At 34.7% G+C, this 23,863-nt stretch overlaps 1 protein-coding gene and 1 non-coding gene across 2 annotated transcripts; one reads left to right on the top strand and one right to left on the bottom strand.

Moving 5' to 3' along the window:
* Nucleotides 1-2,323: 2,323 nt before the first annotated feature.
* On the bottom strand, nucleotides 2,324-8,231 carry LOC149225275 (E3 ubiquitin-protein ligase WAV3-like). The gene is made up of 2 exons (XM_089377038.1): nucleotides 7,343-8,231; nucleotides 2,324-4,882 (listed from the first exon to the last, which is right to left on the bottom strand). The coding sequence occupies exons 1-2, from the start codon at nucleotides 7,577-7,579 to the stop codon at nucleotides 2,681-2,683; spliced, it is 2,439 nt and encodes an 812-aa protein (XP_089233164.1). The 5' UTR covers nucleotides 7,580-8,231; the 3' UTR covers nucleotides 2,324-2,680.
* A 15,023-nt stretch (nucleotides 8,232-23,254) lies between these two features.
* Nucleotides 23,255-23,338, top strand: TRNAY-GUA (transfer RNA tyrosine (anticodon GUA)). Its single transcript has one exon. It is a non-coding gene; the product is annotated as a tRNA-Tyr (tRNA).
* Nucleotides 23,339-23,863: the final 525 nt, after the last annotated feature.

The raw sequence follows: 23,863 nt of genomic DNA, 5'->3' as shown, positions 1-23,863 counted from the left end.
AAGAGATGACATATTCCATGTGATCGAGTTTTTTCGACTCTGCTGTCACTGTAATGTCAAATCAAAGAGACAAGTAAAAGCATCCAACTAGTGAAACCAAAAATGTCATGTGATTGTGCTGTGCTTTTTCACTCTGCTGTCGCTTGTTTCATATAATGAGAGTCATTGTTTCATATGTGTAAACTGTTACAAGGCTTTTTTTTTTCCAGTCTCAACAAACCTACTTGGTCGTGTGTAAAAGGAATCTATCAGATTTAATTTTGAGGTAATAAAACTGAGGGTTCAGATGTAACTCCGTGATTCCTAGGAACCCATGTTTTTCCACATGACTTGGGAGATCTTAACTAGCCACTTGAAGTATTTGCTTTCCATGATTACTAGACAGCCCTGTTCTCCACGTGAATTGGCACATCTACACTAGCTACTTAACAAATATTTGATTGTTACTGTCTATTGTATGCAATTAGCAATTTTGTTCTTAGTGGTCCCAGGTTTCAGTAAATGGATAATGAAGTAGTTATACAATAAATAGTTATCATAAAGTTCCATATTTCCTCTGATCCTCTGTTCAAAACTATATTTCATCAACACATTTCAAGAGGCATTCATCAAGCTTTTTCCCATGTTGACATTGCATAAGTTCTATTGATCCCTTAATTTGTTGTTATATTTCAACACATTTCAAGAGGCATTCATCAAGCTTTTTCCCATGGTGACATTGCATAAGTTCTACTGATCCCTTAATTTGTTGTTATAAATTAATTTTCATCAATGCATTTTTAGTGGCACTTGCCAGACTTTTTGCCATATTATTGCGTAAGTTCCACTTAGATAATCAAATTATGATGTGTACTAATTGAGATGATCGAATTAAAATCTGTACTTAAGTTGTAGGCTGGACTTTAGAATTAGGGACTTTTCAGTAGCGCATTAAGTTGAAACAGTGGCAAAGATGAACAAATTGAGCTTCATTCTCAAGTTTCAGAAGATTTGATTTCATGTTTTTAATCTTATAGAGATATCACAACTGTTCATTGTGGTCTATATTCCAAAAGTCAGTTACAATTTATTCTTTTGGCTTCTGGAACCACTGTTTTTACATTATATTTTGAGCACTTTGTACTCAATTTCCTAACCACGAGGAGAAGATCATATTTGTAAACTTGACCAAAAACTTTATGTGAAGCACGACTTAGAATCCTGGCGCATTTAAATCCACTGATATCAAGCTAATCCTTAGTTTTTCAACACATTCTTAAAATAGCATACCTTTAGAAGTAATCATGAATTTACATGCAATAGAAAAGAAAATGCTATGCTTATATTTGGTTCAAGACTGGCAATTATGTGTGTGTGAAATTGCTAAGTCGTGCAAATTCCTCATTTAAAAATAAAGCATGGCCTCCACCATGCATGCCCCATGTTTGTGGATTCCTCCTAACCCTTCACCCTCAGTTCATAACACTCCCTTTCAACAGTTTATTTCCTCAATATTATATTTCTGCCACCAAGGTATTCTCTATGACCTTGAGTCGAGACTCTGTACACAAACCACTAACTATCAATACAATTCACGTCTCGAAATGCATGATGTGTAAAACCAGGTCCCTCATACCCTTAATGAATTGGCCGGGACAGTTTGAGCTTTGAGGCATTTGTTTCAGATACGGTGGCTTATGTTTCTAAAAAGTATAGCTACTGCTAAACATTTTCTTGAACAAGCATTCTGAAGAGTGAAATTAAAGTTCCATTTCACAGATTTAGATACGTTCGTAGAAATGAAAATTGAACATTGCGGTCAATAATGCGCTTTAACAAAGGTTGGAATTTTGCTGCGTCCTATTCATTAGCCGATAATGACCACCACATCAAATAAGCACTTAAAAACCAAACAATTTAAAAATGACCCAATTCCCATGAATTTTTTTAATGGAATGCCAATGAGACTGCAGATACAAGCTAGTAAAAAGGAATGTGAATTCCTGTTCAGCACTCCAAATAACAGGCTTTTTAATATATAGAGATAAAAAATTTAGTGCTTCAAGATTTTAAAGAAAAAAGTGATGATTAACAAAAGATGTATATGAAAAAATACTTTGCTGTAATTTTTAAAATGCAATACTAGCCTTTGACAGACCTAACAAGTTCATCGTCAAGTTGTAGCCATAAATTAAACAAAAACAATAAAAGCTACTTTACTATATTCAACTTATTTAACCTTGGCTTTGTCAAACATTTCCTCCCCCTGCTAATGGCATCCCTGTCTTGCTAGCTTTGTCTCCAGGTTGTGCTATAATGGCAAAACTTCGTACCAAAAGTTCAATTTTACAGATGCCAGGAATGCATTCGATATTCTAAAACACTTCCAATAAATAATGGACGTGATTCACGCTTTTCAACAACTTGTACAAAGAAATAAACAATATCCAACTGCATCAACCGTGGCCTCAGAAAGGCCTTATTTAGTCAGGATAAAAGAATGAATGTGACTCGTGAATGGGGAACGGTATCTCAAACTTTCATATATCTGCTTTCTACAGATTGGGATTTGCTTATGTACAATAAAAGAATGTAGGATTCAATAACAGAGAATCTAAAATTTAATAGCATTTCCAGAATAGACACTTAAGCAGGGTATGCTTTGGAACTAAACTGTTTCGAGAGAAAGAGGGTATTCTCTTTATTTTGTATTAGCATGAAGTTCTGACGCTCTTTGAGATGGTTCCCTCCATGCTGGGGGAGGTAGAGGCATGTCTGGATCGCTGATCTGATGAGATGGCCTTGCTTCAGGCACTGGAAAAGATCTAGAAGGCAAAAGGGACCGAGACGTTACATCTTGGGGTACAGGGCAGATTGACTGTGAACGCATCAGCATGTCTACCATTGTGGGTGTTTGGTAGCTGCCATAGACCAAGCTTACACTGTCACTAGAATCTCCCCGTGTCGTAGCCCTCTGCCAAGAATGAGAACTTAATCCAGAAAGAGCATATGCACGACCCGAGGTCTCATACAACTGCCTGCTTGCCATTCTATCTTGGATCTGTTTCAACTCAGCCTCGAGAGAAGTGCAAAGCTGGTCTCCGGCCTGAGCTGCTTGGGATGCCTGCAAAGCCCTTCTCCTGATCCCCAATACAAGCTGGGCACCTGTCAAATCACCCCGGTCTGCCAGTGCTCTAGCCTCTGCTATGGATTCCGCAGTGCACAATCTGTTTCTTTGCCTGTCAACCTCAAGACAGACAGCCTTTTCATTGCTGCTAACATATTCAGGACGTCGAATAGATAGTTCTGTCACTGGTGTCTGAATAGTTTCTTGTGAAACAGGATCCCTGTAAGAACAAATAACCTTTAACATTTTCATTTCATTAATAGTGGTGCTCTCTTCAGGTTTTCTAAATGGAGGAAGCTTAACATGAACCAAGAAGTCCCTCTCCTCCTCTGCATACAAGTCTCCAATCTTTACCAATCCCTTCTGCCCATCGTCTAGAATATTGCCTACATAACTGCCTGCTTGTATGGCACTCAATTGCACTCCTGAACTTGCACATGTGACAATAACCTGCATATCCTGAATCACCACACTCAGCAAACCACCAATGCACTGTGCAAAAGCATCTTGAATGATACTTTCTGTCTCAATGAAGGAAAAGGTGCCACCAGAAGTCTCTGATATGGAGTGCATGGATGCTGAATCATGATCCGTCCCAAATCCAAAAGTGTGTACAGGGATCTGTATGTTACGCTGCTCTGCAGGTTGCCTTATTGATCCTGGCAACAAGGACTGATAATCCAAAACCCTCCTGGAATTTGACAAAATGGAAACCTGCCTGTGGTTTCCCACATTGTAGGTGTCCTGCCCATCCGAGAGTAAAATGATACTACAGACAGGGTTCTGCTCACGCCGGTCTTCCAGCACTTTGGCACCCTTTTTCAATCCTTCAGCAATGTTGGTTCCACCAGTGGACACTAGGCCATTCACTGCTTGCAAAGCAAACTGCCGACCCCCCTCAGACATACGTCGTAGAGGAAACAAACGCCTAGCAGTTGATGAGAAGGCAATGACTGAAAGGCGGTCCATGGGGCCAAGATTATGAATCACAAAGCCCATAGCACGCTTCAATAGTGCCAGTTTTGTGCCTGCCATGCTTCCACTAACATCAAGAACAGTTACAAGATCAATGGGGGCTCGATCTCTAGGCATATCAAGGATTTGGGATGGATTTCCAGTATTCCAAGTTCTTTGGCTTTGCTGCTGTTTTGCACTAGAGCATGGAGCTTTCAGATGTACCAGGACACTGAACTTCTCACGAAACTCTGAGCATGGAATTGCAGAAAACTCAGGAAACATTTTTAACTGTACAGATGTATTATCAACTTCTCTTCCTTGAAGCCCTCCACTTCCTTGTGCCAATTTTCCTCTTGAATCTGTAGCCTGTGAATTTCCTGCTGCTATCTCAATTTCAACCAAAGTAGGTTCATTCCCATTTTCCCCACCTGACCCATTTTCCCCACCTGACCCGTTTTCTCCACTTGACCGATGCTCCAATGGCTCATCATCAGCGAACACAGCAGGCTCTGTAGCACGTCTTGCGGCTTCAGGATGTGGGGGACGAGCAGGTGGCAAACGGGGTAAAATTGTCGTCCAACCATCTTGCTTTTGTGGCCAATTCAAAGGACTTATTCGTGCTCTGCAACGCAGTGGTTCTGAATGAATCCCTTGTAAGGGAACTTCTTTCCACTTGGCTCGACAAACTGGACATACCCTATTTCCATGCTTCACATTGGAAGCAATGCAAGCAAAGTGGAAAGTGTGGGAACACTCTGCAGTAAATAAGGCATGGCCATGGCCTGGTTTCATTGCATCAAGACATATTGCACATGTTTTCTGCATCATAAAATGTATGCATTAGAGCGCCAGATCTATATACACAGAACCTTATTTTTACAATTTCTTCAAAACACCCCATAACCACAGTAGGAAAATTCATCCACAGAGATAAGAAGTTTGGAATTTCATAGTTCTTTTTGCTGAGAAAATTAATCAACTCGAAAATTTTGGAGAGAACAAGTGATAAGGTGTGGCCACAAAAAGGAATTGCTATAAGTTAAATATGACTACCGTTTTGTCAAGAGAGATTTTCTTTCAAATAGAATGGGTTTCCTAAGCAGCACAATACCAAATTCCAGTATCTGTCTCCTTTTCTTTTCTTCCAGTTTCGAAGCAGTCTTGACCATCCATTAAAACCGAGAGCAGAAAAGAAAACAACAGGAACAAAGGAAAAGACTTGGCATTGTGAGATGCGGGCACTTACAAATATCTATATGTTCCTGACAGAATCTAACCTTTTAACCATGTTTTTTCTGGAAATTGTAGAAACAACGAATTTTAATTCTTTATTGTCCTGGTGAATTTTAAATTTTCAAATATCAGATAATATTACTATTAATTTTATTTTTGGGTGGGGGCATTCAGAAAGGAGTAACATACAATGCTGAAAACGGAATTGAAAAGGCTGCCAAACAACTAGACTTTCCACACATTCCAAACATATTCAAGTCTACCTCTTCAGCATATAGATTGAACCCCATTTTATTCTGTAAAAACATTTCCATAAAGCATATAAAATAAAGAATTTTGATATAAGACGGCCACTTGTTCAGATAAGAGGATTAACATATATTTTTTGGGAGCATAGAGGACCTACGAGCAGCACCTGTTAGAAGTTTTCATTTCGAATCACAGTTTTCCAACAACCAGACCGAAATGAGGAAGTTCATTTCGAATCACAGTTTTCCAACAACCAGACCAAAATGAGGAAGTTCAGAGGAAAGAAAAGGAATCTCTGAATAACCCAGTTGGACAAAAGGACCATGGTAAAACAAAGAAGATCAAAATCAAAATAATTTCTCAATGATCAGATCAAATTAAAAGTGGGTTGACTAAATGAGATCTTAAACCAAGCAATTACTCTTTGATGCAATTAAAGAGATAAGAGGAGTGCACGTGGTTAAAGGTAGCACATAAGGAGGGACACACGCAATATACTGCAAAGTTGATTTGCAAAAAAGTGATATATACATTGTATGCTTTTCAAGCCAAAAAAATTAGAAATAACTATCACTGAACCAACAATAGGACCTGATCAATATCTTAAAAGAAGCAAAACATCTAAACAAATTAATTGCACAATGGTCCAGACTCCAGTCCAAGAAACAGTGGTTTTCCACAAACCAATCCAATAAGCTAATGAATTAAGAGCAGAAATTTAACAATAGACCAGAAAAGAAAAGAGAAACGAAACTCAGAAGCAAAGAAAATCCTAATAGGGTATTATTTTACTCAACGATCCAATTGGGAAATAAAACACTTATCAGTAGCCTGATTGGGCCAAAGGGCATTTCCCAACAAAGGGGAAAAAAACGTTGAGGTTTTCTCGGTGATTTGAATAGAAAACTAGATTTTTCAGGGGGCGAAATCCAGAGATGGAAACATCTCTCTGATTGAAATGTAAAAATGTAAAAAACAAAATCCCTCAGTCGATCAACTCAGAAAAATAGATCATCCAGAAACCCAACAACAGAGAAAGGAAAAGAAATTTCCTAACTGCCCAATCCAGAAAGTAAGATTATGAAGACACCCAACCAGGAAGAAAAGAAAACAAAATTTCCTAACTGCCCAATCCAGAAAATAAGATTATCCAGAAACCCAACCACAGAGAAAGGAAAACAAAATTTCCCAGCTGCCCAGTCCAGAAAATGAGATTATCCAGATACCTAAACAACGAGAAGGGAAATCAAGATTCTCAATAACTCACTTCAGAAAACGAGATTCTTCAACGACCCTTTCAAAGTTGATATTTATTTACCGCATGGCACCATTAGGTGCATTAGCCAGAGCATTGATAACTTGGCATCACAACGTGTCATCACAACAGTAACCACAAAGCACCCAAGCACGGTATTTTCCAATGACCAAATCGAAAGGACCATGATCTCGGCCACACAAACAATGAAAATCAAGGTTTCTACCTTACAGAATACAGAAAACGCGCTACATAAGCTACCCGGTTGAGAGGAACAAAATAAATCAGCTACCCAAACGAGAAAAACAAAACTTCTCCATGAAACAACTAAAAAAGGCAAGATTGCTCAAGGGCCCGACGCCAGAAAGCTAGATTTTCTCAAATATCAAAACGGATCTTGGACCTTTACCTTTGTGCTTGTAAAAGTAAGTCCACACCAGAAAAACGAAATAACACAAATAAAAGGCCGAGTCAGCCAGATCTGCGTCTGTGTGTGAGAGAGACAGAGAATTAAAGCAGGAGTACCAAAACAATAAACCTACCCTGGAGGTCCTGCTGCCTGTTCTTATGAAGGCCAGAGGCGAATGAGACCTTGAAGGAGTCAGAGGCCCCGAGTGAGAATACCGGATGGCACCTATGTCTGCTGAAGCCATTGAACTCACAGAACTATCGCTGTCACGAGCCATGACAGCATCACCCTTGTCATCATCTGTTGGAGGCTCTGAGGTACACAGATGCAATGTCAGGGCATTCTTTGCCTTTCTCCACTTACTGCTCATCGCTGGTAACCCAAATGATACTCTTAGAAAAGAGGCTATGTATCCAAGAACATCCACGGAAATAAACCGTCTACACCCAATGAGTTTTCACAGAAACAAAACCGTGTATACCCAACAGTTCACAGAAAAAAACAAACCGTCTACACCCAATGAACTTTCACAGAAACAAAACCGTGCATAGCCAACAGTTTTTTCACAGAAAAAACCTCTCTATACCGAATGAATTTTCACAGAAAAAGCCCAATATTATTTTCAACAATATAGAAGCCAAATGCTTACGAGCAGAAACACAAACTGCACAATTCAGTGATTTATCTTCACTGCATAGATATCAGATACACCTAATGGGTTTTCTTGTATATATCCTCAGAAAACACCCTAATGATGTTGCAGACAATAATGAAGTGGAGTGGGTCTTATTCCTCTTTAGTTATAGGCCATCAAAGAGCTCATGTATTGCAATGACCCCATTCATGCTGTCATAGGGCCGGCGTTGTTAACGCTCTTGTATTTTGGTTGCCCAGTCAATGAGATATCTTGCTTGTGTGATGTTAGCAGATGAGGCTGAGGCCATCTGGGGTTCCCTTCCCACTGAAAATCCCAAGTGGGTAGTTGTGTTCTGATTGCCTGTCGGCCATTGACCTGTTCTTAAGGACGCCCACATTGAAAAACAAAGGCAAATCCAGGTGGTTTTGTATAGGTCAAAAGAGTGAGGCGATGGGTGGTATTAAAAAACTAGAGGTTTTTCCACTTTACAAAAGTCAAAGCAGTGAGAAAGCTAGGGTTCAAAAATATATCATGCAGTTACAGCTCAGAAATCTTTGACAAAATGAAGGGTTTGCCCAGCAGAAAATGTCAACTTAAAACACCTTCACGTAATTAAGGGTTTACTAAGTAAAAAATAGGAAAATGAAAGGAATTATAGATGTTATTTAAATATATTATTATTTTTTTAATGTGGTCTGGACAATGAATCACATTGGTTGGTTCCTCGACAAAAGTTTTTTACATGTGATTTACGCCTAAATTCTTCTTAAAAATATTATGGATCAAAGAAACGTCACTTCAACAAAGAAAATGCTTTAATTTTTTAATACAATTTTTTTATTATTATTATTTTAAACCAAAAAATATAAATGCTTTAATTTTTTAATACGATTTTTTATTATTATTATTTTTAAACCAAAAAATATTTTTTTCATTAAATTTGATAAAAGATTTATTTATTATTATTATTTTAAACCAAAAAAATATATTATTCATTAAATTTGAATCTGATATCTGCTTATTTATTTGTTTAGTAAAATAATACCATCTAAATTATTTTAATAATATTCGGATTGAAGAAGCGTCTGAATAATGTAGAAATAAATATTAATATAGACTCGATAAGATAATAAATAAATTTTAAAATAAAGATATACGTAATAAGATAATATGTAATGTTATAAATAATAATTATAAATCAAAAGTAATTTGTAAGACGTGATATATGCTATTAAAGGTTGGCAATTTTAAAATACAAATATGTTAAAATAAAGAGAAAATAAATTATAAAAGAATATAAATTAGTAAAACCAGCCCAATACAGTGTATGTGATTATGTTACTCATATATTTATAGTTCCAAGTCAACGTTTAGAGATTGGCAAAGTTTAATAAATAAAACACTTCATAAATTATAATGATAATGATTTTTAATTTAAAAATTAAGTTTAATTAAATTGATTGTGAACACTTCCAAAAATGGTTTATAAATAATTTAAAAAATATATTAGAATACTGATTTTCAAATGAAGTATAATACAAGTTTTATTGGATAATTTAATAATTAAGAATGAGAAAAATACTATCATTATTTATAAAGTAAAATTAGATAAATTAATTCATAATTCATATTTATATTTAATAAAAAGTTATAATTGTATTTGATTAACGAACATTTTAATTTGAAGAAATTTAATTTATTGTAAAAATATCTAGTTTATTTTTCCAAATAAAGTGATAATAATAGGATCACCACCTTATAAATGCCTCGATGACATTATCTATTCCTCGCATGAATTCAAGAAGACATATGGTGAAATATAGGTGCATTTGTTGCATGTCTTTGGCGTAGTGGTGGCAATGGAAGGTTAATGCAATTATGAACAAGCAAGGGAAGGTAATGAGGTTTGGGGCCTAGTATAGTCACACCTCCCGACTCCTTTCCATTGTATGAGTCCAATGCTGGAAAAAAATTGTGAATTGTGGTGATATAATGGAATAACACTTCACGATGAACCTGGCGGATGGGAAATTTCAAAGGAATGTTTCGACTTATGTCAGAGGACACTGCAGTTTTTAAGGTATGCGAAATCTTATGGACTGTTTTCCATTATTTGAAGCTCGGTGTAGTTTCTATTAACTATTTCACCAATGATAATGTGTGTTAGCATAGTCCATGAGTATGTAGGGTTCTTGTTTCTATACAAGGAGCCTAATTCTAGCAAGATTGATTCCCTTTTCTATAAGCCAAGGGATTTTGTTTAGGTCAAATTAGGTCAGTGGCCTTTTGTCTTCCTCCTAGAAATTTCCAATTTTGATTTGCCCTTGTTAGCAACCAAATGTGTTGAGTCTCCCTTCTTAACTAAAGGTCCTAGTTATTGCCCATTTATTTTTGTACCTTATCATAGTGTCCTCATTCCTATATCATGACCCCTTTTTTTATGTTGGGTTTTCCCCACCCCTAGTAGTGAATTCTTTGTTCATCCCTTGCCTTCCAATCAACAATCATCCAAATTGTGCTCTACTGTATCTGCCAAGAAGCAAGTCTTAAATTTTTGCTCAAGTACCATGTGGTGGAGACATGGAAATCAAGGTGGTCGAGGCAAAGGTAGTAGGGGCAACAGGGGGTCATTCGCTCACGAGTTCAATAAGTTTTGCAAGAGGAAACCAAAATATATTGGGAAGAAATCCCTCCTGATATATGTGAACATAGCTCTATTATTGAAGAAGAAATTTAGCTTGATCGTAGAGCCATGAATGACTGGGATATTAATGATGAGATAAGAAAATGGGTGGCAGATGTTGAGAACTCAATAACAAGAAGACATAAATACTAGAAAAGGTACATCAAGGTCACAGATAAGATGTATGACACACCAAGAAAATGATAGACAATATCCTATGGGATAGGGATGAAGCAAGAAAGAAGGTTCTTCTCTAATATTTTTATTCAACACTTGGTTCAAATTATATGACTTTACAATTTATTTATTTTGTGTTGGTCGGGTTTCCCAAGTGGTCAACCTATCAAAACCTGTTATATGTATGTTGATATCTTAGTTAATTAATAAAATCCATAATCTATATAATAATAATAATAATAATATTTGATTTATTTACATTTCAAAAAATAATTTTATCAAAGTAAGATTATCCACTCCATATTTATACATAAACTTGTCTAAATATAGTAAACTCCACAAATTATCCCTATACTTTTTTTTAAGCAAGTGGATAACATTATATTAGCAATTTTTATTTACATAGAGTACATCCAGAGATACGTTGCAGGTCCAGAGAACTGAACCATGCCATCTGCCCCTGTAGGGGAAACCAGAATGGCTATTGAGCAAAATAAGAGTTTGACCCTGAGTCATGGTGGCGACAAGAACAAAAACCAAAACAAATTACGACAAGTTTTGTGCCAAAAGTCTGCATTTGAGATTCAAAGAGACAAGAGCGTAGAGCAAGGAAAGACAGGAGCGATAGAGGCAATGTGGAAGACTTTTTCATGTTGGTTGCTTGTCGTTGAGCTCGAAAGATGTTGGTTGAGTGTGAGTGTTGTCAGTTGTGTCACCTTCTTTGTTGCATGGGTGGTCCATGTCCATGTCAACTTTTCCTCCATGATAAGGAAACCGTAGGTATTATAGCTACGTGAAGAGGGTTGTCAATCAACAAGTTGAGCCTTAGTAGTTGGAGGCCTCTTAGAGCTGCCAATCCTAACACCAGAATTCTCCTGGCCTAGCTTGCCTCTGTCCTGCCCATGCCCAACCAATATGATAGATGGTGAGGGAGAGTGGATTTGATGTGGGATCAATTCTTATAGTGGTTGCTTTGTGGACTTGTCTAGAGCGTTGGACAAGTTGGAGGATGTCACATTGGGAGGAAACTTGATACCAATATCTCACAAGAGGCATCAAAGCGTTGTTTTGATTTGATTGGTGTAGGCATTAGATTTCACAACATGACACTCAGCATGAGAGCGAGCCAACTCTTGGTCCAAAATATGCCTAGCCAATAAGTTACGAACAACCTAGAGCATGTGGTCAATTCTTCGTCTCTCAGTTGCTTCTAGGATTGCTACATTATGCCTGATATGCTCATGGATGTCATGGTTAAAGAGGATCACATGGTCATCGCGCTATGGAGAGTTGGGACGATGACCTCTCCCCCTACCACTGCATCGAACACAGCTTCGTTCCCTCACCATGGAAGTGTGCTGAAGAACAGAGATGTTGGGTATGCGGCCTTGGATAACAACAACAATGGGAGCATGGTAGAGCCAACTTCCCTGAGCTTCAGAGGGTTGCAAGGAGGAATAAGGGATTTGGTGACCGAGCGAAGGAGTTAACATGGTGACGATTAGAGGAGTTAAGTTACGTGTGAGGCTAGACAGGAGAATTAACATTGAGAGGGTGCAGATGTAGAGGGTGGGATTGCTCTGCTAAACATTTAAGCTATTCACGTGATTACGAGCAGGGGGGGTGATGTCGCATGGCTTCCAAATCTCAATGGTGGTCATGTCAACAATAAATTGCTTAGTAAGATGCAGTTGGCGGTTGAGAACCTGGATCTGGGTGACAAATTGTCCCTCTACTTAAAATTATTTATAAAAATATTTAGATTCCTTAACCGTATATTCAAAATAACTAAAGTGATATTGGAATATTTTTTTCAATGTTTTTTAATTATAGAAAAAATTCAAAGAAGAAGAAGTAGTAGTAGTAGTAATCCCTTATATTTTTAAGTAATTTTAGGAACTTTTAAAAAATAAAAAATAAAAATTATCTTTCTAAAATTTAATATATCAAATTTAATCTTAATGAATGTTAATCATCATCATATGCCCCTCTCTATATATTATTATGGAACAATTTATTTTAAATAATTAATTTGTTTTCCCATGGGGTGTAGAGCAGGCAGTGGCGAGGTGTTTTGTTAAGGCACACTGTCGTGTAAAGGTCATTGATTTGAAACTCCATGGGAAAAAATCCATCCATGCTAAGGGTTGGTGTGGCCCATACCAAGTGTGATCCCCGAGAGATTTTGATGGCTTAGATACCCCTGGGTCGCAACTATGCAAGCCAGAAATTAGTCGTGCCAGTCATCTTGAGACTTGCATAAACTAACAAACAAAAAAAATAATATGTTTATTAATTCACTTATTATAATCAATGGTAATGGTAAGTCTACACTGCATTGGCTCATAGTATTTTTCCTAGAGTTTAATCTTTTGCATAACATTTTGCATGACATTTTAATGGGTTGAGTTTCATAGAAAAGGGTAAGTAGGAAGAAAGTGGGTTAATTTTGTTTTTATGATTTATGAATTAGTTAGTTTAATAATTAGCGTGCTATAGACAAAATGAATTATAGAATATAAGGTGGTGAAAGCTATAACTAGTTATATAAGGTATATTTTTCAATAATAATAATCTATTTTTAAAATCATAATTAAATCAGATACTAAACACTAAATTAGTATATGAAATTATTTTTGTTTATGAAATAAATAAATCATTTTTACGAAACAATTCAATTATCCTAATAAAATTTACATCTTCTACTCTTTTAAATTTATACTTATAACTCTTTCAAGAAAATGCACAATCTTAATTATATAATATAAAGTATAAAATAACAATATTTATAAATTGTTGTGGAAATAAAACATTACCCTAAGAAATAAAATGTTTATGAAATTCATTTCAATGATCCCTATTGATTTCTCAACTAATGTTAATGACATGGTTTCTTTTATATTTATTGACAAAAGGAAGGAGGGTTTGGGTTTTGCTATTGTTATTTGGTCTAAGGTTGAGAACGTGGTAGGGATAACATGAGATTAGGTGTTTTGGAAAGGAGAAATGTTATGGAAAAAAAGGAAGAGGAGGTGTGTGGGTGTTGGTAAATGGATATGAAGTGTGAGAAGAGTAATATTACTTTTAAATTTCTTAAAAAAAATTAGATTTTTAAGAGAGGTAAATGTTTATAAATTAGTTAGAATTAAATTTTTAAAGGATGTTAATGTTGGGATCATCCTTTTAACATGTGTAGATGGTTTTAATGTATTTGTATTCATGTTTTAGCTTTTAAAGGTATTATGATTTGTTATGTTTTAGCTGTGAAAGATATTATGATTTATTTAGTTTGATTTGTATATCATATGAGAAAAATATAAGATTAATTATTAATTAAGATATAAGATTAATTATTAATTATATTTTTTTCTTTTGTATATTGTTTTTTATAGTGTAAAAAAAATAAATTCCATTCCATTTGTATACAATGAAAAGATTTTTTGTTTCGGTTTTCTCTAATGAGAAGCTATTTGTTAAGAATCTTAGAAGGAAGGTTAGAAGCTATTTGTTAAGAATCTTAGAAGGAAGGTTAGAAGCTATTTGTTAAGAATCTTAGAAGGAAGGACGAAGGATATTTTAGATTACAGTATAATTTTTTATTTTTTTTGTTAACTATAGAAAGCACATTAATATTATTCGGGAAATTAGACATCTAAATAGTAATACAATTAGTTCCTTTAAAGAGATAGCAAAGGTTGGGAGACTTTATTTTAGATCTTTGTTTCAAGATCTTGGTATTGTTAATATATGTGAAATCATGAAAATTTTGAGTTTAAGCCCAATCTTTATAAATGAAGAGTCGAATAGAGAATTGGAAGCATGAGTAACTTTTTTTTTTCACTCGAGGTAGTATTATCCTCTTTTTAAAAGGGAAAAAACTAGGACTTGATGGCCTTTCAATTGAATTCTACTATGGTATTTTGATCTCTTGGGGCATGATTTGTTGCATGTGGTGGTAAAATTAAGGTGCTTTGGAAAAGTTTTGGCAGTATTAAACACCTTTGTAACAATAATTTCTAAAGAGTAGAATCATGAAACTTTTGAAGATTATAGGCCTATTTCTTTATGCAATCTTATTTACAAACTTATTTACAAGGTCATTGTTAATAGATTGGAAAAAAATATTTCAAGTTTTGTTTCTGAAGAACAATTTTGTTTCATTTATAATCATCAAATTCATGACACTATTGGTGTTTCTCAAGAAGGAATGCATACTATCAAAACAAAAAATTTACTAAGTGCAATCTAGAAGGTTGACTTATCCAAGGCTTACGATAAAGTGAATTGGCTCTTTTTTGATCATGGCTTATTCAAATGGGAATGAATTTGCAAACAATCAACTTGATTACAAGATGATTAACTTTACTTTCCTTTGTAGTGCTCGTGAATGGGTCTCCTCAATATGTATAAAGGACTCAAGAAAGGATAATCTTTAATTCCATTTTTTTTCTTGTTAGTAGTTGAGGGGCTTAGCTTGGTCATTAAAGATGCTAAAAGGTGAGGGGATTTGATACATGTAGCAAGTATTGTTACATTAATACCTATACTCTTTGTGGATGAGATCTTTCTTTTTAGCCATGGTTTTGTAAAGGAGATAGAGAAATTAAGGGAGTTTTGTTAGCATTACATGGTAAGGCTACACAGGTTTGGAAATTAATATGAACAAGTCCCTTTTATTGTTAAATGGGTTGATTGATAATATTAAAGCCGAGGCCTATATTATTTTTCCTTTGAAGACTTGTGATTTAAATCATGGGGTGAAGTACTTGGGATTTTTCCTTAAACCTATTAACTATCATTATGATGATTGGATTTGGCTATATAACAAAGTGGAAGAGAAAATTTTAGTATGGTGTAATTGACAGTTGTCTCAAGAAGGCTAGTTAGTGTTGGTGAAAGCAATTTTGGAGAGTATCACTATATGTTGGATAACCATTGCAAGGATTCCAAAATGCACACTTAACAAAATCATAAAGAAATGTTTTAGTTTTTTGTGGACTAGGAAAATGGCAATGGAAGGTATCCCATTGATTAAGTGGAACAAAGTGGTCATATAAAAAAGCTAAGGGATTGAGGCAAAAGAATATTCACATCTTCAACCTAGCCTTTACAATGAAAATTTCATGGAGATCGGTGAATAATCAAGGGCTTTAGGGGAGTGTTATAAAGGCCAAATATATCAAAGGGAAAGCTACGAAGGAACGATTTATATCGGTTTGAATACATTACCTTTCCTATTTGGTTTGGAAAGCCTTGCATAAGCTTTACCGCTTAATTAGAAAGTGGGTTGCCTAGAATGTTGGAAATGGAAGCAAGATGAGAATTGTGGAGGACCCTTCAATAGGTGTAAAAGACATTGATAAGATTTGAGGCATTACTAGAAACTTTACAAGAGAAGGGGATTCACTACTTAAGAGAGGAAACAATTGAGAGAGATATGTCTAATGAGTTTTGAGGATGGAAGACAACTAAGTATCTCAATCTTCAAGGAGAATAGGTTGCAAAATGGAGGTTGTATTTAAAGTTGTTATTTCAAAGTGATATTAAATTACATAATAATGAGGATGTGATTATGTGGGTTGAGAACAAGAGGATAGGTGAACGTATGGTTAAATTTGGGTACATTACAAAAATTGAAGAGTATTGGACTGGAGTTAGTGTTTGGTGGTGGAGGGCTATTCGGAAGCTTACCCATCCTTTAAAAGCCAAAATTGTGCTACAATTGACCTTGGAAAATAAGCTATTTACCTAAGGCAATGAAAAAAAGAGGGGTTGTATTGGCCTAAATAGATGTTCCCTCTGTAAAATAAGTGAAATATCACTAAATCATTTGTTTGTGTATTGTTCCTTTTCCTAACTTCTTTGGTTGGAGACTACTAAAGCTTCCGGAGTTAAGGGAAAATGGAAAAATGGGACTTTAAAAGAAATTTTACTAAAATGGATAACTGGGAACGTTGTGATTGCACACAAGGCCCTACCTTGTATGATTATGTATTGAATCTAGATAGTTAGGAATCATATGATTTTCCAAGATTTGTTCCATCATTAGTGCAAGTGGCGCACAAGATAAGAATGGCATGTGATTGAAACAAAAGGACTTTAAACACAAAAAAGCTTAGGATATTATAAATGCCAAGTATAGATAAGAGAATCCTTGATGATTTTTTAATGATGCATGTCAATAGGTCCCACGTTTATGTGGTATTGGAGTAGTTATTTTCATTAACACTCCACATTATTACTTTTTAAGGAATGTTGTTTCGGTTGGGACCAACAACAAGACTAATTCAATGCCTTGTGGATACTTATGAATATTTCCAATGACAAAGGCATAAACCATTTTCAAGTTTTGGGTGACTCTAAGGTTGTGAAAGAATGGACCAACTACGATTATAATATTTGAAATATAGACTTGAATCCTAGATTGGATCAAATTCAAAATGTAAAATTTTATTTTGATAATATTTGCTTTTATACATGTATATCGAGAATTTGACACTCATGCTAACAACTTATCAAAGAAAGCATTATTTTCATAGGAGGGTACCTTTACTAAATAATCTTTAAGTGGAGACACTCTCCTACTAGCTAAATAATCAATCTTCTAATAATATGTTTGATGCAAGTTTAACTTAAAGTTATAGTTTTTATTATGTTGTATGGAGACAAATAGGCCTTTTTTTTTATTTCATGATTTTGAAAAGATGAAATTGTAAGAGGTTGACAAAACACTACATTTATTAGAACAAGATTTTAGTGTTTTCTAGCACTAAAGTATTAGGCTAATTATATGCTAGAGTCTTTTCTTGGATATAAGATGTATATTTGATTTCAAACTATGTAATATTAATATAACTATAAAGGACTACTTAGACAACAAGGCTTGAAGTCATTACCAGAAATACTCATTATGAGCTCAACATGTCACAAGCGAGAATTGAACTTGACTAGGGAGGATAACAACGTTTCTCCTAACCATCAAATCTAAATCTAATTGACTGTGTGTGTGTGTCAAGTTATAGAGAATATTTTTGTTTCTAAAAATGTGTGACCTAATAATTTAATATTAAAATTTTAAATAAGTTTTTGTAAGTTAATTTTATTGATCAATCAACAACGTTACATAGCAATGATGTAACAGGGAGCCCTTGGTCTGCCACTTGGGAGACCACACCAATGAAAATGTAGCAAAAATTTTACAAGAAGTGTCTTAGAACCAAATATTTAACTAAAGATGTATATATCCTCAATAAAAAATAGAGAGCTTCCTATTAGATTGGCATATTGGATCCAAAGAAAAAGAAAATATATATTATAACAAAATAACCAATGAGGCATAAGCGTAGAAATAAAGGGTTCTACCTGTATTAGGTTTGCAGCTAGTTTGCTAGTAGTTCCTATTGCTCTCAATTGGTCCAAATGGGTCTCCATTTGTTCCATGGGGTTGTCAATTACCTTCATAAACAACTGTAGGTCATCTAATATCAATAGGATCTCATCCTTAGCATCATTTCGTTCCAAAAGGAACCTTGCCAATGCTTATTTTATTTGTCAATTTACGTTATTTATATGAAGTTTTTAGGTTTGACTCCCCCTAATGTGACCCACATGAGGCACCCATGCAAGAACATTCGCTAGTGCCTCCAAATCAAAGAGGAAACCCCTCTGCTAAATTGCTTCATCCTCTATCGCATGGCATTCATGTTGAACGTCAATTAGAATTTCATTGTGAAAGAAATGAGTAGAGGATTATGCTATGAATCAATGTAAAGGGCCACCTTGACCCGTAGGGCTACTTCTTCCGCGTCGTATGTGAGTTCGACAAGTCATCACAGTAGCCAAAAGCAAAATTGATGGAGGGGAGAGATGCCAAGGAAGGATATAATGTAAAAAGCAAGAACTAGAGCTAGAGAAGAACAAAGTTTAGACAAGGGACAAAAGGGGCTGCCAAGGTGAACAAGAGAGCACAAGACCAAACGGATCAGGGAGGAGGTTATGTGAGTAAGTAGGATGGAAAACCTAAACCCATGCTAAAAGGAGGGTGGGCATAAAAGGACTCAACCAACATCAAAATCATCTTTAGGAATGAGTTGTGCACCATAATTAAATAAGTTGGCAAGAAATCATAATTACAAGTGAGCACAACGGTACCCATGGAGGAGGTTGTTCACATCCATAACTAAAATGATCCTCCAAGAGTGGAGAGTTTAGGGCATATCAAGTAGGTGAGGAATGTTCTGGCACATCTCCACCATTCATTGCCCAAAGTGTTGGGGACTTTGTCATCCTCCCCATACATCACACCCCTTATCACCCCATTTAAGGAAAATTTAAATAATTTTACAAACATATAAACTTTAAAATTATAAATACACAATTTCCATAATATAAATAACATTGTTTATTAACATTTCACTTTATAAATAGTATATATTTTATACTTAAACTTTGTAAAATTAAATAAATTTTATTTAAAACCATTCTTGTCCTGATGATGAACCACATAAATTGGTTCGAAACGCGCCAACTTAATTCTTCTGATGTGATTTCTTCCGAAAATGTTTTTATTTAAAACCATTCTGATAATTAAATTTTATTAAATAAAACAATTTTCCACTCTAATAAACTTCTATCTTGGAAATTTGAAAACATATTATTATTATAATTTTTAAATTAAAAAATAAATAATTATAAAAATATTTTAAAATAAAAATTTTAAATAAACAAATAAATAATTATAAAAAATATTAAAAACTAAAATAAAATTTTAAATAAACAAATAAATAATCATAAAAATATTAAAAAACTAAAATAAATTTATTTAATTATTTTTTCACTAATTTATCATTAATTCACAAATCAATCCTATTTCCAAATCCTATATAAGTGTATAATTTTGTAATTAACTTATTAAATAATATTGTTATAATTAAAAAATATTTAGTTATAATTAAAAAAAATTATTTAAAAAATATTAAGTTTAAAAAAAAATTATAATTAATGGTACAGTAATGCGTTATGGTTGAGTGAGCCGAATGGTTAAGAGTATGTAAGCATGCGTTTTCTCTTAAGAGATTACATGTTCAAAACCAGAGAGGTAGAGTATATATGCCTTGGTAGACTTAACAATCAAATTGTTACGCATAATTAAATCCCTTGTCTTACAAACAAAGGAATCTCATACAACAATTTGATATGTGACTAAAAAATAACCTTAAAATTAAATAATAATAATAATATATATTCAAATTGTTGCGCTGACATAAATCCTTTATCCTACAAACAAAAAATATCATAAATCAATTTAATAAATGACTAGACCACAACCTTAAAATTCAATAATAAAAATAATATATATTACCACACTTAATAGGGCGGTTCCTATTTCGTAGACTATAGAAAAGTAAATACTGGCTGACATGCCAGGCATTTACCTTTCGCCCTCTTTCTCCAGGCTGCTATCTCGATTCGCGTGCTGTGAGAGAGAGGCGCAAGATAAATGCCTAACATATTAGCGAGTATTTACTTTTCTATAGTCTACGAAATAAGAATTTTCACTTAATAATATATGTAAAATTTATTTGAATGTTATTACCATGTTAAAAGTACATCGCTCTGACATGTAAATATATATGCTTAACGTTATCTTCTTTACAACTTTTTCCCTTCCCACAAATAACATTGATCCTCTCCCTTTATTTATTTATTAAAATACACTTTTTGTGCCCAGCGACTTTACTAAAAAAAAATGACAGTAATGATAAAGGGGTCCAGATTTTCATTATTGTGGTATGCTGACTTTTTTTTAATCGAGGACAACGTCCACTAATGGGGGAGATGCATCTATTGCCTTTTTAGTTGGATTCCATAAACTCATTAGTCAAACAAATGACATAAAGGGCGTGCAACTTTTTGTTAGAAATCCAAACATGAGGGAAGATGCATGTGGGTTGGGTGGCTTACTTGGATTTTAAGAGAATGATGAATATGATAATATAAGCATGTGGGGGGGACTTTCCCTTCTAACATTTATGATTATCTTTTGTGACATCCTTCCCTTCGTGGGGGTGATAATTAAGGATTTCATAAATTTTGGCTTTTGATAATTAATTACTAAAGATTTGATATATGTTTGGCCTATGGTCAAAGCTGGTTCAAATTAAAACGTTTTAATGAATTATAAAGTTATTAAGAACATGATTAAATATGTTTCAGGCTTAATTTTATAATTTTTAATTTTTAATTTATTTTAAGAAATGATTTTGTTTGATTTTTTTAATACGTAGAAATGAGTGTTAATTTATGAATTTTCAGTGCGTGTGTGTTTTATGATGATTAATATTTATTAAAATTGAAATGGTTTATTGGATTTTAAGAAGATGTGTGTTTTATGATGATTAATGTTTATTAAAATTGAAATGGTTTATTAGACTTTAAGAAGGTGAGTGATTACTCATAATTCTTTAGCATTTTATTTCCATGCTTTAAAAGTATTAAGAGAAGTGTTCTAAGATCACCATAGTTGTATTGACTTAAAAAGTCAAAAATGTTGAACTTTATATTTAATGACAAATGTGAGTATAAATTGGACAATTTCATCTTCAACCCTTTAGTGTTGCAAAGGTCACAATTTCTTTCATCCCATGGTGTTTTGGGAATCGGTCAACGTCTAATTTCACTATGAAGCTCATGTTAATTTGTTTGAATTTTAACGACGCTTACTTTCTTTTTTATATTGATAAAGATAGAGAGATATTTTTTAAATTTCAATATTTGAGTTGGTCACTTCCTTATAATATCTTGGTTTCCTTTTTCCTTCTAACTCTTTATCTCCCCACAATTTCTCCTTAAATTTTGGTCGAAAATTATTTTTTAATATTAGCCTTATTCTACAAAATGATCTCCTCCTTTACCCTGCAATGGTCTAGCCAAGACTAGGCATCCTTATGTCATCCCCACTTGGGCCAAAGATGGTGGTTTTGACTAGAATTAGAAGCAATTGTAGGAAACATTTTGTCTCCCATGTTGTTTAACTTCTTCTTATGCATAAGATACCTAGTCATAGACACACTTTCAATGGGGGAAAGGCTTGCTTCAATTAGGAGGATACGATAGGGTATATTTATTTTAATCTTGAGGTTGTAGGTTATAAACTACTTTTTTACTTGGTCTATCTTCCTCCGCTGCTCGCTAAAGATATTGCAACACCAAACCTTACATCCATATAGAATAATAGGAGTAACGACAGTCTCAAAGAGGAATACTTTTTAATCTCATATCCAAAAATTTGTTGACTTACAATTGTTTTCAAGTCCATAATAAGTTTTTCTTCTTACATGTATCTTTTTCTCAATGTTGTAATTCCAGTTGAGTTTGTGATGGATATCAATTCCAAGATATTTGTATGAAGGAGTTTCCTCCAAATTGTTGTTGTTGTCTTAATTCGAGTTGAGTTTGTGATGGATATCAATTCCAAGATATTTGTATGAAGGAGTGATGGGACCAGCCCGTGTTACAAACCTTAATTAATCAAGCAACTGTTGATTACAATGATTTATGAATAATTATATTGTTAATCAGGGTTTAGCGCATATATTTAGGTTGGAAATTGATTGTTGTATTAATGTGTTTGTACGCCGAGAGGACAAGTGTCCAGACCTCGGGCTTCCGTCCCGCGTTTGGCTAAACCCTAGGGTATTGGGTTCTCCCGGTCATTTTCACTATGCGCTGTTGTTTGTGAGCTCTGCGACTCCGTGAGGGTTTGGCACTATTCTGCAACTATGTTTGCCTGCGCCGACTGTGGATTTTGTTGGTAAGTTACAGCTGTACATTAATATTGTTTTTCCTCTGGTCTATGCCCTTGTTGGTTTGGTTCTGCTAGTCTCTGGTCGAACTGTGTGAGGTTTCCTTACTCTTTGGACGGCTCGACGTTCACTGCTTCATTCTGGTTGCTCTTTGGTCCTTGATTTTATCTTACAGTTCCACTACCACTTGTATGGTTACATAATTTGTTGTTGAGTATGCATTTACTTGTGCTCAGGACGCGGCCTCAACGGGTCCCTTCCATCCAGCGGCTGTTTCCTTTGGCAAGGTAAGATGTCTCTCTCTGCTGAAGGTTATATTCCCAAGTTTTATTTACACTAACAGTCTCGGCTCCTTGCGAGCAGGGTTCTTGTTCAATGATGGCCGCGGTCAATGGTAATTCTACTTGGTCAGTTCTGCTATCGAGAGGGTGATTGATCACAAATATAGATTCCGTAAATTGCTTTAGAGTTGTTTTAGTTGCAATATTTAATTTCTGAAGGGACTCCATTTTATCGATAGGCAAGTTTATTGAAAAAAACCTTGAGGAAACCAAGAATTCTTGTAATATTATTGACAACTTCCCGATCACTTTCATATTATAAAGAATAGATTGGTGGCCCCTATCGTCTAGTGGATCAGGACATCTCTCTTTCAAGGAGGCAACGGGGATTCAACTTCCCCTGGGGGTACCATGATCCATTCGTTAGGTATCCTAAATAATTTTAAATTACTGTCTTGTTCCTGGGTCGATGCCCGAGTGGTTAATGAGGACGGACTGTAAATCCGTTGGCAATATGCCTACGCTGGTTCAAATCCAGCTCGACCCTCGCCTTCGAAACTATTGGCTGTAGACTTGTATTCACGTGTTTGAAACCCCAATGTGGATTGTAATAATATCTGTGAAGGATTAATGAAAAGAAATTTGGTATTATCGTGCACTGGGTTACCTCTTGTTTATATTTGGTGTTGGAATTGTGTTTGTTGATAATGCTTTACTATAGCGTATCTTCGTGCCTCTGTAGCCTCTTTAGCGTGCACAGGAACTATGTGCTTGTCCCCATTTGTATATCTATGTCTCGGCTTTAGTTATGCTTCTGCTTGACTTTGCATTCAGGAACTTGCTTCTGTTCAGGAAGGAATTTGATAGATTGTCTATCTGTTCTTATATTGTATGTAACAAAAATTAGATTGTAGGAGATAATTCAAATGGATTCAGGAAAATAGAATGAAAAGAAAATATCTCTGTTTCGTATTATTATTCTCTGTCCCGAAAAGAACGAACCTCGTCCATGCTGTGTACAATTGTTTTATAATTCCTTGCAATACAGTTAAGCAAACTGTTGGCAGTTGCT

This window comes from Pinus tabuliformis, chromosome J (genome assembly GCF_031772625.1).
Source record: "Pinus tabuliformis cultivar Carrire ecotype Pingquan chromosome J, CPIR1, whole genome shotgun sequence".
Lineage (NCBI taxonomy): Eukaryota > Viridiplantae > Streptophyta > Pinopsida > Pinales > Pinaceae > Pinus > Pinus tabuliformis.
The sequence above is the reverse complement of the archived record's forward strand: the minus strand, read 5'-3'. Positions and strand labels throughout refer to the sequence as shown.

What these genes read in the sequence shown, in the direction of transcription:
- LOC149225275 (XM_089377038.1), bottom strand. Translation starts at nt 7,579, where the DNA reads ATGAGCAGTAAGTGGAGAAAGGCAAAGAATGCCCTGACATTGCATCTG. An exon ending in CAGGCAGCAGGACCTCCAGG is followed by an intron (nt 4,883 to 7,342) that starts GTAGGTTTATTG and finishes TTTATGATGCAG; the next exon opens with AAAACATGTGCAATATGTCT.